General features: G+C 39.4%; 1 protein-coding gene across 1 annotated transcript in view; it reads left to right on the top strand.

The window, feature by feature from the left end:
- The window catches only part of LOC137240830 (cadherin-related tumor suppressor-like), a 165,514-nt gene that overhangs the window by 83,858 nt on the left and 65,801 nt on the right, over positions 1–15,855 (top strand). The window contains 2 exon segments of the mRNA XM_067767656.1: positions 569–4,972; positions 4,974–7,287. Coding sequence (XP_067623757.1) covers positions 1,161–4,972; positions 4,974–7,287 — 6,126 coding nt within the window. The 5' untranslated portion in view covers positions 569–1,160.

The following is a 15,855-nucleotide window of genomic DNA, read 5'->3' as shown; positions in this document are numbered from 1 at the left end:
CACCAAATTGTTCAACTAAATTTTCTAAAATTTTGGAAATAAGCCAAAAAGAGCTAAAAACTTTCTGAAAAAGGATGAAAATAAGCTTAAATATCAGTCACAATATTTCAAGCTAGACGGAGCAAAAAAGCTAAATCTTGTTCAAGGCGAATCCACACCAGGTAGTGGCAAAGCGAATTCAACCACTCCGCCGTGCAGAAGAATGTCAAGTCAAAAGAAAATTCTCTTTGATTTCGATTAATTGACATGTTGTAGTACAAAGCGTTGTATGGAAAATAATCAAGAAGAAGCAATCAGCTGTTGGGATAACAACACTTGGTACTGAATTCGCCTTGATCTAGTTTGAAAAAAGCTAAAATGGCAACACTGGTCAGGAGTGTTATATTTCACGAGAGAAGTGTTGCTCTCAATTTGGGAAGTGAACTAATTGGCGTCATTTGAAAAATTTATAGGGGCTATTTTTTTGTATATTTAAATAATTTTTCAAGATTATATTAAATTTTTATCTAAAAAATATTTTTTTGCTTCATGAGCCTTATTTATTTAATTTACTCTCTTATATTTACAGATTCGTGAACTTGATGAGATGCATTTACAGCGGATTTGGTCTTCTTCCAGCCATCATTAATTTACAACAAAAAGCTGCTAGAGTGAAAGTTAAGTACAAAAAAGTGTTAAAATAAGAAAAAAAAATATTAAAATTTTTAGCCACTACAAAAAAAAGTGAAAATCTTAATACCATCCAGCACAAGCTGACGAACGACTTCCATCTACAACGTATCGGAATCATTATAAATTACTCAAAGGTGTGTACGAGTGTGTGCGCACAAATAAGTGCAGAATAGAATAAGTAGGATTTAAAAATAAAAAATTTATGTGTTTGTGTTTTTGTTAAACGTAAATGTCTAAAATAAAATTGTGTATAAAAAGATGAAACCAATTTCAAGAACTTATCGCGTTCGCTGCACTAATGGCTGTAAGTTTGCAGAAAATTACGATAAAGTGCATAGAAAAGCAAGCATAACAAAATAAGAAACAAACTACCGAGCTATATTCAGTAAATACAAAAAAAAATTAATTATAGCAAAGAGAGAAAAAGCCAAATCGACAAGCTTAAGGGACCGCCGCATCACGGTAGTCCACATAAACGCAGCGACATTATGACGCGCTGCAGGAACGCAAAATATTTGCCTGCAGGCGTTGAGGGAAAAAACAAACGCGACGTGCAAAATAAATGCGAACAAGAAGCCGTCGAACTGGTCACGCGGACCAGAGACGTTAAGAAGTCGAGCGAAAACACTAGCGCGTGCATTTACAGCATGAAAAATCAGCCAAATTGTAATGATATCTTCATTTCTGTGAGTGCCACAATTGACTGCAATCAGAAGAGCAGTGCCAACAATATAACAAAGATAAGCGTAAACGATGTAAGATGCAGCGCCGAAGAGGTGGTAGAAAGAGGCGCTCATGTCGTAATGAAAAGGGATGCCGCTAAAATGCGCACAATAGCGCCTTCAATGTGCTGCACCAACGCGCCTACCGCAAACCGTAAAGAAATTACGCGAGATGAAGGAACAAATGCGGTATTTCTTGTAAGTGGAAATAAAGACTGCAAACAAATGAATGCACGTAAGCATTTAGCAAGCGCCATGCTATGCGTAACGCCAACGGCTACCAATGATAATGCAACAAAACAAAGTAGCATGCTATGGTGGCAATTAAATTTAGATTTAAGCAAAATGCGGTGGCCATTAATTTATTTAGCGCTGGCGCTTCTAATGCTATGCAACATACCAACGCTGATTGCTGGACAACATCAATCATTAAGCACATCCTACAATACAGTGTTAGCGCCAAATACTATAGCGCACTATAGTGTGCTAGCTTTTCCACGACGACGTTCCTCAGCGGGCGCTGATGGCGTTACAGGTCTAATGCAATCACGCGCTGTTGATACAAGCGCACAATTTGAAGTTTTAGAAGGACAGCCGCGTGGCACTGTAGTCGGTTTTATACCGACGAAACCAAATTTTACATATCGTTTTAATGAGCCGCCACGTGAATTTATGCTCGATCAAGTGACGGGTGAAATTAAAACGAATGTAGTGCTGGATCGTGAGGGTATGCGTGAACGTTACGATTTGGTGGTGCTCTCATCACAACCCACCTATCCAATTGAGGTGCGTATACTCGTGCTGGATGTAAATGATAATGCGCCTGAGTTTCCAGAGCCAAGTATAGCTGTTTCATTCTCGGAAAGCGCTGCCACAGGTACGCGTCTGCTGCTGGATGCTGCCACTGATCGTGATATTGGCGTAAATAGCATAACGGAAGATTATCGTATTGTGGATGGTAATGTGGATGATAAATTTCGTTTAGCGGTAACTACAAATCCGAGCGGTGATGTTTCGTATTTACATTTGGAGACCACAGGCAATCTGGATCGTGAATCGTGTGGATTCTATCAATTGAATATTTCAGCGCGCGATGGTGGTGAGCCACCCAAATATGGTTATTTGTTGGTGAATGTGACTATTGTTGATGTGAATGACAATCCGCCCATATTTGATCATAGCGATTATATAGTTTCGTTGAATGAGTCTGTGCCACCAGGAACGCCTGTGCTGCAAGTGATGGCCTCCGATAATGATTTGGGTGATAATGCGAAAATCACATATTACCTCGCCGATACAGAGCAACAGTTCACTGTAGATCCTGAGACGGGTGTTATATCCACAACTGAGCTACTGACTTGTCCGCAGCAAAATTGTCAAACTTTTGCGCGTCCGGGCGCTAGTTGTCCGAAGAGTTGTGTGTTTACGGTTTTTGCACGCGATCATGGCTCACCGCGTCAGGATGGACGTACTTATGTTACCGTCAATCTTGTGGACACTAACGATCATGATCCCGTTATACGTTTTCAATACTTTCCACCCACTGGCACATATGCCACAGTTGATGAGAATGCTGTAAATGGTAGTGTTGTTGCTGCAGTTTCGGTTGTTGATATGGATGAAGGCTTGAATGGTGAAACGAGTTTACGCATTATATCTGGCAACGAATTGGGACACTTTCGCTTAGAGCGCACACCATCATTTGATATTGTGCGCGTTAACGGTGTATTGGATCGTGAGGAGATTGGAAAATATAATTTGACAGTAGTCGCTATAGATCGTGGCACGCCAGCGCGAACGGCTACAGCGCATCTCATCATACATGTCAACGATGTTAACGATCATGAGCCAGTATTTGAGAAATCCGAATATTCTGCTGTATTGAGTGAACTTGCGCCACCTGGCACATATGTAGCCTCGATCACCGCTACCGATGAGGATACAGGCGTGAATGCATTTATATACTACGATTTTGTTTCGGGCAATACAAAACAATGGTTCGCCATTGATCCAGCATCTGGGCTGATAACCACACAAGCCGCTTTGGATCGTGAAGTAGAAGATAGCGTAGAGTTGAGCATATCAGCACGTGATGGTGGCCCAAACCCAAAGTGGGCGTATACACAACTTAAGGTTACCATTTTAGATGAAAACGATGAGGCACCACAATTCCAACAACAAAAAATTAATGTTAGCTTAAGTGAAAATACACCAGCGCAAACATTGATCGCTATGCTTACGGCCGCAGACCACGATCAAGGCACAAATGGTTCGGTGACGTATACGCTCGCGAGTAGTGTGCAACGTAAATATCCACAACAATTTGCGCTCGATGCGCTTACTGGCCAATTAACAACGCGCAGTGCACTTGATCGTGAGACAATTGCGAATTATGAGATTTTTGTGATCGCACGCGATCAAGGCGCACCACCACAATCCGCAACGGCTACTGTTTATCTTAGTGTGGAGGATGTCAACGACAATAGTCCTGTATTCTATCCGAGTCATTATTTTTATGCGTTACCTGATGAAACAACGAGCATCGGCGATACAACGACAAACAATCTGAGTAACAATAACAACCAGCAACCTTTATTAAAAGTCACTGCGAGCGATCGTGATGCAGGCGATAATGCCTTAATTACCTACCAACTGGAATCAGGTGGTGATGGCCATTTTGCCGTTGATACATGGAGTGGTGCCATAACGCTGCGCACTCTTACTCCAGGCAGTAGCGGCGGCATAAGCGCTGATATACGCCAGTCACCCAAGGCGCTATACAAGTTGAAAATTTCAGCGAAAGATCGCGGTGAGCGACGTAGCGAACAAGACGCATACGTAGAGATTGTGTTGCAATCCAAAATGGAGTTGCTAGAATTCGATTCGTATGGTAGTTATGAGTTTCAAATTGTGGAAGATCATGAACAACGCGAAGCTGCTTTGGGACGCGAATTGGGACGTGTGCAGGTGAAGTCACATGCCGGTAAAGCGACATTGCCACCCAACATAGAATACTCGATAATGTATGGCGATGTGGATGAGAATTTTACAATTGATCGTCGTACAGGACGTATACGTACGGCGCGTCGTATTGATCGTGAAGCGCAAGCACAATATCAATTGTCGATTGTAGCGCGCACTGGACTCGCTTTTGGTAAATGTGTGGTAAATGTGGCAATCGCTGATCTTAATGATAATGCGCCAATCTTCGCTGCAATCGATCGTGACGGTGAGATACAGTTGGCTGAGAATGCGGCTGTCGGTCAAGAGGTTTACTTGTCACGCGCACGTGATCGCGATTCGGGCATGAATAGTCGCATCACCTACACGCTCACCTACAATCCGGATGAACAATTTCGTATAAGCGAAACAACTGGCGTACTACAGCTACAAAGGCCAGTGCGCTCGGCACCCGGCACACTGTTGCATGTTGAGTTGATGGCCACAGATGGTGGCGCGCCGACGCCGCTATCAACGCGACATACGCTCGAAGTGCTCATTGTTGATGTCAACGATCATACACCTGTATTTGATCACACATCGTACGAGACATCGTTGCGCGAGTCCACCAAGATGAATGCGCGTTTTTTTTGCGCTCGCTGCCAGCGATGCAGATTTGGGTGCAAATGGTCGCATATCATACGAAATTATTGAGGGTAATGTAGAGCAGAAGTTTGGCGTTTTTCCTGATGGTTATTTGTTTGTGCGCGCTGCGTTGGATCGTGAAGATCGCGACTATTATGCGCTTACTGTGGCATGTCGCGACAATGGTGAGCCTGCGCGTTCATCCACTGTGCCGGTTATTATACATGTCATCGACGAGAATGATAATGCGCCACAATTCACAAATAGTACCTTCACCTTTAGCATTGCAGAAAATGAGCCAGCCGATTCGTTTGTCGGCAAATTGACAGCATCGGATCGTGATATTGGACGTAATGCAGAATTGATTTATACGCTTGCAACGCAAGAGCGAGATTTCACCGTGGATATGCGTAATGGTTTCATTAAGACGCTACATCCATTCGATCGCGAAGAATTGGTGCAGCGGCATAGTGGGAGCGCTAGTGTTGGTAATAATGGCGCGGTTGGAACGTTGAAAAGTGTACAAACAGCGCAGAGCGGCGTTGGTGAAGGTATTAATAATGGCAATAACTACATCCTACTAGAGGCCATCGTATCCGATAATGGCGTACAGCGCTTACACGACAAGGTCAAGGTTAAGATAATCATAACAGATATCAATGATAATGAGCCACAGTTTGTGCGCGCTCCATACCACGTACAAATATCAGAAGGTTCAAGCGTTGGTACGCAAGTAATGCGCGTCTATTCGGTGGATGCGGATGAAGGCTTAAATGGTGATGTTTACTATTCAATTGTTGATGGTAATACAGCTGAACGTTTTACAATGGATGATGCTACAGGACAACTTTCGTTAGCGCGCGCACTAGATCGCGAACAACAATCCAGCTACAAGTTGACAGTGATAGCGCGCGATGCGGCGTTAAAAGGACAACAATTAAGTTCAAGCACAAGCATAACAATTGAAGTGTTAGATGAAAATGATGTAGCGCCTGAGTTTGCGCAAACAGCGAGTGAAGTTTCAGTATTAGAAACAAGCGCTATTGGTACAGAGCTGATGCGCTTTCGCGCGACGGATTCTGATTTGGGCATTAATAGTCAAGTGACTTTTAGTATAACAGCGGGCAACCGCAAGGATACTTTTCACATTGACGCCATCTCAGGTAGCTTGTATTTGCATAAATCGCTTGATTATGAGGAGACTACAGCGTATAATTTGAATATAACCGCTTCAGATGGAGGCACGCCGCGTCTCTCGAATACTATTATTTTCACTGTCAACGTGGTGGATGAGAATGACAACCCACCGAGTTTTCCAAATACCGCCATTGTGCGTCAAATAAAGGAGGGCATCGCTGTGAAAACGCCAATCGTTACCATCACCGCAGAAGATCCTGACTCGGGTCTCAACGGCAAAGTAACCTATGCAATAGTAAAACAAGATCCTGAACAACCTGGTGGGCGTCATTTTGGTATCAACACAATGACTGGTGTCATACATACGCTACGTGAAATCGATCGCGAAACTATTGATACATTTCGCCTCACAGTTGTTGCCACCGATCAGGCTGCTACCCCCGAACCACAGCTGTATGCTGAAAAACTGGTTACCGTCATTGTGGAGGACATCAATGATAATGCGCCCAATTTTGTTTCAATGAATGCCGCAATTTTACCAATGCAAACAGCGGCTGCGCAAAGTTTACACTATCGTGACGGTTTGCCAGTGATGCATGTGCATGCACGCGATGCTGATTCGTCCAGCAATGGTTTGGTCACATACGAAATGGTTAGCGGCAATACGGATCTATTTAAATTACATCGTAATACGGGCGCGATAACTTTGCGGCGTGTAATCGAACAGCCTGAAGTACGTTATCAATTGGCTTTGAAGGCATCTGATGAAGCTGTGCAAAGTGAACGTAAAAGTACTGATGCGTATATAACGATTATAACGGCGTCTACTTTGGCGGGTACGTCGTCGGGTCCTGCATTCGATCAACGCGAACAAAGTGGTTCGGTGTATGAGAACGAACCAATCGGTACGAGTATTTTAACTGTGAGTGCACGTTTGAATGGTGCCGAAGTCGAGTACTACGTGACGAATGTAACTGCAATTGATGCGAGTGTCGGTTCAAGTGCGGGTACAAAAAAAGTGCAACAAGTCGATCGCTTATTTGATATTGACACAAAACTTGGCATTTTATCGACAGCAAAAGAATTGGATCGTGAAGCTGGACCAGATACCTATGTGGTTGAAGTATATGCGATTGCATTGGGTGGTGCGCCGCGCACAACGAGTACTAAGGTGAGTGGCATTGCAATTTTTTGAAATTGTTTTATAAACTTATTGATAGACATTAAAAAAAAACTAAAAAATTTGAACTTGAGAAAATTAGTCTCATTTTGTGGGCACTTTTTCTGGAAAGTCTGAGATAAAAGAAATTGATTATTGCCTCCTATTTAACTCATTCTGGCCCTGTGCGTTAAACCTAGTTGGTGGTGATTTTTGCTTCCGAGATCGGGCCTTAGTATTGAACTCTGAGCTGATTTGCCAGTAATTTTCATCTTCTTTGACTGTGTGTCCTCTTTTGTACGATTGATACCAGTTTTCCGGTAGTCCTTCAAGTAATCCCGCATATATTGTAGTTGTTTCTTTTTTTGCAAGCTATTGCTTTGGGTTTTGATACCATTTTGTTTTCTTTTGTTTTTTCTATCTACTGTGGTTTTTGTTACTTACATTTTTTTTTTTTGTATTTTTCCATTACTGTTTAAAAAATGCTGTTTTTGTGCTTTTCGTTGCTGCTCTTTTCTTGTGATTTGTTGTTTTTATTGATTTGTTGCCGTTGTTTTTCTTGTTGTCATGGCTTTTCTTGTTGTTTTCGTTGTTTTTCTAATCTACTTTTTGTTCTAGTTGTTATTGTAATTGCAGCTTGCTTTTGGAATTCTTCTGGTTGATTTTCGTATTGTTGTTGCTGTTTTATTTTACCAATTTTTTCTTTACGCTGCTTTTGTTATTATATTTTTTTCTCATTCTTTCCAGTTGTAATTTTTTTGTTCTTGTTGTTTTCGCCTTGTTATTTTCCTTTTCCATTTTTTGTTGTTTCCTCCTGCAGGTTTCCTTGTTATTTATTCCTGTTGTAGTTTATCTTTTTTGCTTTTGTCGTTTTTCGATTTGTATTCTTACATTTTGTTTCTCCTCCTGTTTTCCTTGTTGTTGTTGATTTTTTTATTTTTTCGTTGATGTTTTAAATTTCTGTTTTTAACGTTTATTCCTGAGTTTAGTTATTGTATATTTGTTTCTGTTGTTTTAGTGCTATTGTTTTTCTTATAGTAATAGTTTTTCTTGTTGTTGTCTTTTATTTTATTGAAAGACGTGTTTTTTTGTTGTTTTTGTTCTTGTTGTTGCCCTTTTTAACGTTTTAGCTGTTGTTTTTGTCGTTGCTGCAGTCCTTGTTGCTTTCTTTTTTTTTGTAGATCTTTTTTTGTTGGTTTTCGCCACAATTTTGGTTATTCTTGTTGTTTTTCTTGTCCCTGTCCTTTTTCATCTTGTGGCAGTTTCTTCGTTGCTGTTTCATCCTCGTTACACAGTATTTTTTGTTTTAATTTTTGTGTTGTTATTCTTATTTTTATTGTTTTTCTTGTCATAAAATGTTTTTGTTGTTGTTATTTTTTGTGGGCTGCGGTTTTTCTTGGAATACTTATATTTTGCTGTTTTCATTTTTGTGTTGTTGTTCTTTTGATTGTTGTTGTTTCTGTAGCTGTTTTTCCATTGTTGTTGTTTTTGCCTCAATTGTTGTTTTCTTGTTATTCTCTTTTTCTTGTTGCTGTTTGACTTTCGTTCTTGTTTATTTCTTTTCGTTGTTGTTGATTTTCTTGTTGTTCTTGTTTTTCTGGTTGTTATTAATTTTATTGTTGCCTTTTTTCAATTGTTCTTGTTTTATCGGCCCATTGATAATAATACAAATTTTTCAATTATAGAAAAATTAAAAAAAAAAACAATAATTAAAAAAAAAAAATAAATGTGAGGCGCGATAACCTCCGAAGAGATCTCAGGCCAAGCTTCTCTTCCAATTTGCACCGTGCTCCTCTTGATTTTCCCTACAAATTGGCCGGACGGGACCTACATGTTTTATGCCGACCCCGAATGGCATCTGCAAGGCACATGAGTTTTCACTGAGAGCTTTTCATGGCAGAAATACACCCGGAGCGCTTGCCAAACATTGCCGAGGGGCGACCCCGCTTAGAAAAATTGTCTTCTAATTGAAAAACCTTATTTCTAAAATTTTGATGTTGCTTTGCCCGGGATGCGAACCCAGGGCCTACGGTGTGATAGGCGGATCACGCTACCATCACACCACGGTGGCCGCCAATAATTATCATTAGAAAAAAAATCTTGTTCTGGCCTTGAGCTCGATTAGAACATTGAATCGTTGCCTTTTTTGTTGATAATGAATTTGTTATTGTGGTCTTTTTCCTTGTTGCTTGCTGCTGTTTCCTTGTTATATTCTTGTTGTAGTTTTTCTTGTAGTTATTGTTTTCCTTGTTATTGTTGCATTCTAGTATTTAAAATATTTTGTTCTTTTCATTTATGGTGTTGTTTTTTTCTTTTGTTGATGTTTTCTTATTATTCTTTTTTTTATTGTTGTTTTTTTCTGGTTTCTTTGTTGTTGCTGTTGTTGACTTTCTTTCTGTTCTTGTGTTGTGGTGCTTTTTTCTCGTTTTTTTACATCTTAAAAACTGGAAAATTCTTTGTAGCATAATCAGGAGCATTGAACCTTAGGGGCATATTGTGCATAACGCAGCGAGCCATATTTTCTCGTGTGAAGCAAAATTCGTATAATATTAGAGCATTCATACACCTCAGTGGGTGACAATGAGGTTTGCCTTTGTCAAATTTTTGGTATTATATTGTAGTGCATATGAATGCCAGTGACTGTGGCGCAAAGAGTCACGGCATCATATATAATCTGGCATTTAAGTAATAATTCGGCCAGTTAGTTTAGAGTGAAGTTCTATCTGTCAAACCGCTAACCCCGATAAGCCGCTTTGATCTCGTCTTATCAGAATTATTATCCAATTAAAGTGTTTTAGCAAGAATGACCGACCAACAACTTGTTGCTGTTCGCATACTTAAAAACTTGGAATCAAATTCAAATTTTATTTGCACAAAAGGCAATTATGCCATGTCTGCCCTTACAATTGGCCATTTTATGCATTCTGAAAAATAATTTATGAATTCCATTGAACTATAACTACACATGTACCTATTTAATATATCAACATTTGTATGTATGTAATATGGTTGTCATATAAAATCATAAAAGTACAAACACGCACCCTTACATATATACATACAAACATATGAACATTCCGCGCATGCGTACACTTGTTGCAATATAATTGCTAGCAATAACATCATTTCTACTTAGTCGCATTTTTGCGCTACTCAAATGGCCAACGAATTATGCCGGCAGAGCTCCAACATTGGTTAATTAATTCACTTGAAGTTGTTGTTGTTGTAATGCACATAAATTCTTATTAGCACTACAAAAAGCGATTGACCAAATGGTGGTGCAGTGTTGCAGGCAATAGAGCAACAGCACTACCAGCAAGCAACATGTGAGAAAAAAAGAAAGCAGCAATAACAATAAAAATAACAGCAAAAACAAATAAGTGCAACATACAACAACAAGCAACAATAACCAGTAACAAGCATGTAAGTAAGCTACAACCAGACATACAAGTTAAATGTGGAAAAAGGGTGGCAAAATACCGCCGCACGTACTTACATACATATGGCTTACAATAACAACAAGCATTGTCACGCTGCGCTAACCTGAACGCCTGTACGCAACATGAAAAAAAAAAACAACAACAAAATATGTGTTCAGCAGAAACAAAACCAAAGCAGCTAAGCACATTAGCAATTGCGACTTTAGCTTTTACGACAAATTCTTGCAAAAAGCACACACAAATCCATATACACATACATACACATGAAGATTTGTACGCGCTTATACACAGCTTACTCATTTATTACTTTATGTTGTTCGTGCTTTTTGTTATTGTTTTTGTTTTGATACTTTTTTGTACGATTGTTTGTTCATTTTTAAGTTGGCTATAAATTCTGGCAAGCAGCTATAAACATTTAAGACCCAACAAATTGCAATTTGCACGCATCGTATGCGAACGCATGAAACGCGTCACAACTCAATTCTTTTTCAATTCACAAACAAATGTATGCTCACGTACATACTTTTGTCGATATTTACATTTTAGCTATAGACCTGCAGATATTAGGCTAGGCTAAGGATTAGGTGATTCAATGCAATATACAATTTTAAAATTTCCAGGAACTTATTCGCTTTAGTTTGAAATTGGCATTGAAGCGTGCGCCTAGCTTTGAGTGTAATGACTGGAACCGACACTTTTTTATTCCCATATATTCCCATATACCCTGGAACCCAATATAGATGTATGCTTTTCGCCGTCCCGATTCTTTTTAGGGATTGCTTAAAAAATAAAAATGTAAGGCGCGATTACCTCCGAAGAGATTTTAGGCCGAGCTTCTCTTCCAATTTGCGTCGTGCTCCTCTTGACTTTCCCTACAAATTGGCCGGGCGAGACCTACATGTTTCATGCCGACTCCCAACGGCATTTGCAAGGCAGATGAGTTTTCACTGAGAGCTTTTCATTCCAGAAATATACTCGGAGCGCTTGCCAAACACTGCCGAGGGGCGACCTCGCTTAGGAAAAATGTTCTTCTAATTGAAAAACTGTATTTCTAAAATTTTGATGTTGCTTTGCCCGAGGTGTGAACCCAGGGCATACGGTGTGGTATGCGGAGTACGCTACGATCACACCACGGTGGCAGGGATTGCTTACACTCTAAAATACTTGTAGATCCTGCACCCTGCGAAAATCTTGTCTTAATTTCTGCTTGGCTCTCAATATGAAATTTGATGCGGCTGCAGTTTCAGCTATTTTCTTCCAGTGTTTCTACTGCTTTGCTCATGATATAGACTTCTTGAAGTTCAGCACATAGACGCTAGCTCTGGGTTTCCGTCATCTAAGTTGGATCCATCAGTAAACCAGACCGCTGAATCAGGGTCAGTTTATGGATTTCCTTTTTTTTAAGAGGAAGAGAACACCTAAAAATCCGTGAGATTCTGAGCGTAGAGGTAGTTGCAATACGGGATTTCTTATGAGTTTCCTTATTGCTTTTATATACCATGTATCGTTTCCGCTCTTTAGATCAAATATATTTTGATATCTTCGCCCAGTAAGTGTGGCCTCTTTTTCTATATGAATAATAGGGAAAGAGAGGTATTCCCACTAAGGCACTTAGTACATCAGTATGGAATGCTCTCATCGCACCCGTTATGCCAATTCAATCTAGTCGATGAAGTTTGCTTCACTTTGTTATTGGTTTTCTTTGCTTTGACTTCGGTCTCAAACCTAGGAAGCTTGGCTTCACAACAGTATTAAATGTTCAATACAATATTTTAAGATATAGCCTCCATGTTTTGTCATAGAGTGGTGCACATTTAGCTTAAATATTAAGTTTCCAGTTCATCTCTATTCCCTGATTTGAAGTAACGATTTGAAAACTAAAACGCAAAATGTCGCAGTAACAGCAGTGTTATGTAAAAGTTAATGAAAAATCTGGGAGTGGATGGTCTTAACTTTGCCCTTAATCAGATTGCCGTTATATCATTGTCATTCACGGAAAAATATCGCTGGGACTGAGAGCACATAATCACAGTTCACACTGTTCCTAAAAAATCACGGCATCTCCCAACTCTTAAGTGGTGTACGATTGCCCTCGGCTCTCAAACCATTTGAGCCAATGAACATAGCGCCATATGCGTCAATTCTAAAGTTGATAATATGTCCGGAACGTGCAGTCTAATCATTGTACACTTGTCCATTTCATGTCATTACTTAAGTTCATCCTGATGTTCGGTAAGTTCTATAGTTCACTAAAATTAAGTCTGATACTTTTTTGTGTTAACAATACTGCGACGTGAGAGTCTCCATGCTACACCTCTCTGCTTCGCAATCTTAAGAGTGTTATATAGTCTCCAGAGGTATTTTGCATAACCAAGATCTGGCTTAAGCGAAGGTCATACACTGCAGAGAAGATGTTCGATAAATAATTGAAAACGAGATAATATGGTTAGGTTAGATTACGCTGAAGTGGGTGCTGCACAGGCAAACATAGGTAGTAACATTAAACCTGTTACAATACGACGAAAAGGCAGCTTTACATCTCATCTTCAAATAATTTTGTAAATCTTATATAGGCTACCAAGACCTTCATGCCATATTCCACTATCTGGCGTATTTTACACAGAAAGGAAGCAAGACAGTTACACCGTATCCTCCTCTTCGACGTTTTTACATCCCCTAAAACAGTGACGATAAAGCACTTTTAGCTTTTTTCCATGCCTACCAATAAAATAGGACGCAGTTGGTACTCCTAGACGTGTGAAGTTGTATGCCTTCTTAGCGTGTAAACGTGACTGGATCTCTTAAAATCCAAATTTTATTAGGTTTGTTGAAATGTTCGACACACTGTAGTTTGCAGTCACCTTTCATTGGCTTGGCGGCATATGTATTCTTTAGCATAAGCTTGCACATACACAAGCGTTATTTGTTAGGAAGAATTTGCTTGGTCGTGCACCGCCTAGCAATTTCCTCCGCTATACACTCCCCCTCAATGTCCTGCGTTCCGTGAGGTGAACACAATTCCGTTGAAATATCCTCTGAAAATATCACCGATAGTTTAGTGTTAGTTCATAATTGAATATGAAAATGATGCCGTCAACAAAGGAGAACCCGTCCGACTTCACTCAATCATCCCTACTGAATGTGTACCATAAAGTTTCTATCTAAAACAGTTGTGATTCCAAAGAGATCTGTTTAGTATAACAAGAGTGTGCTACAGATTAAGTACTCCACCTGGACGGCTCCCTTAAAAGCAGGGTTGACGTTGCCGGATAGTATGTTTAGCATGATATAAAGCTTCGCTAGGCGTTGTTCTTAGAGCACCACTTATACTGATCATTGTAGATCTATGGACTTTTTCGCAACAATTTTAGTTTTGAAGCCTTGATCAAGGCTGGCCACCATATGCCTAGCCTATAGGGAATTATGGGTAATATAATCCTGGTATAGTTCCCTCTATATATATTGAGGGTTAGCCCCGACTTTTTGGAATGTTCGTTATCTCTGTAGGGTGAGTTACATTTTCCTATCAGTTAAGCTAAATCTTGTTTTTTGGCATATGATATTATTCAAGAATTAGGGAAGTAATATACTTTTTCAGAACCGGGTGCTTTTTTGGGCCAGATACTTTTTTAACCCGGTACTCAATTGAAACCGGATACTTTTTAAAACATAATTTTTAAGAACCGTACTTTGTTATAACCGTGTACTTTCTTTACAACCGCTTAATTTCTTGAACCGAATATTTCTTGAGAATCGGGTACTATCTTAGATCCGGATACGTTTTTGAGGCGAATATTTTATTAAGCTTGGTACTTTTTCATAACTGGGTACTTGTTTGAACCGGATACATATTTAGAACCGGGTAGTTTCTTAAACCGGGTACTTTTTGTTGAACCGGATACTTTTTGTAGAACTGGTACTTTTGAGCCTGTTGAATTTTTAGGGCCGGATACTTTTTTGAACCTAGTAATGTTTTGAAACCAGGCACTTTCTTGTAACCGGGTACTTTTTGAACCGGTTGAATTTTTTGGCCGTGTAATTTTTTGAATCGAGTAATGTTTTGAAAAAACCGGTTACTTTTAAATAATCGGGTACTTTTTTAGACCCAAGCTAATTAAGAAAACAGTTATATAAAGGTAATTTAGAAAACAGTTATATAAAAATTAAGAACTCATCTCTACTTAAACAACAAAATGACATTTACTCAAAATCTGTCCTTGTAAATATTAACTCAAACATACATTTTTCGATGTTTTGTAAACGAACACACTTCCTCAAATCTTTACTACTTTTAGGGACGACGAAAGGATATTTTTAAAAAGGTTAACAGGTCATTGTAGCTCGTGGATATATCTCCCTCAATAACAGTTATTATATATAAACTAGAATAATTCGAAAAATATAACCGACTTCCTGAAACGATGCTTATTATAGGTAGAGCAACCATTAGCAAGCCGGTAACTATACATAACTAAAATTAAGTCTAACATATCGGTCACCTCGTATATTGCACCCCTTTATATTAGAACAATAAGTGCAACACTACAATCTGCGTACTCAACAATCACACATTTACGAGTACAACATAACTATCCTTCCTTCCTAACTTGCCTGTAATCCTCCCAGTACAACCATCCAACCATGTGCTTGTGCTTACTTTGCTAATATTGTCAAGCTCTACGCCTTACTGTGGTAATCAAATTCTTAAGAAATCATAATAATTTCTAAAGCGCAACAAAAGCTACAAATACTAAAGAGCTTGCAACTATTCGTATGTTGTTGTTGCATTCTTACACACAGGAACACGCACACATACTACCATTGAAATGTAATAAAGTGGCGTTGTCGCGACAATTTTTTTCCTTTAATAAAACAAATCGCTTTGACTTGTAGCTGGCACTTGTTATTTCATTTCCAATTCCATTAACGCCATTGTATTTTGGTCAAATATGCAGCAGCAACAAGCCACATAAAAAAAAAAAAACCAAAGAATAAGAACAACAACTTCATCTGCATTGCACATATGTACCTGCTGCGCTTGCCACACATTGAAGTGAGTGCTTTCTATAGTTTCCACTCCCTTTTCTTCGGCCTTCAGCGCATTGAACGGAGAACACCGATCAACCAACCCACATCGTCA

The sequence above is a fragment of the Eurosta solidaginis genome, chromosome 2, assembly GCF_040869045.1.
Source record: "Eurosta solidaginis isolate ZX-2024a chromosome 2, ASM4086904v1, whole genome shotgun sequence".
Classification (NCBI taxonomy): Eukaryota; Metazoa; Arthropoda; class Insecta; order Diptera; family Tephritidae; genus Eurosta; species Eurosta solidaginis.
Note: the sequence above shows the minus strand (reverse complement) of the source record. Positions and strands in the feature narration are given on the sequence as shown.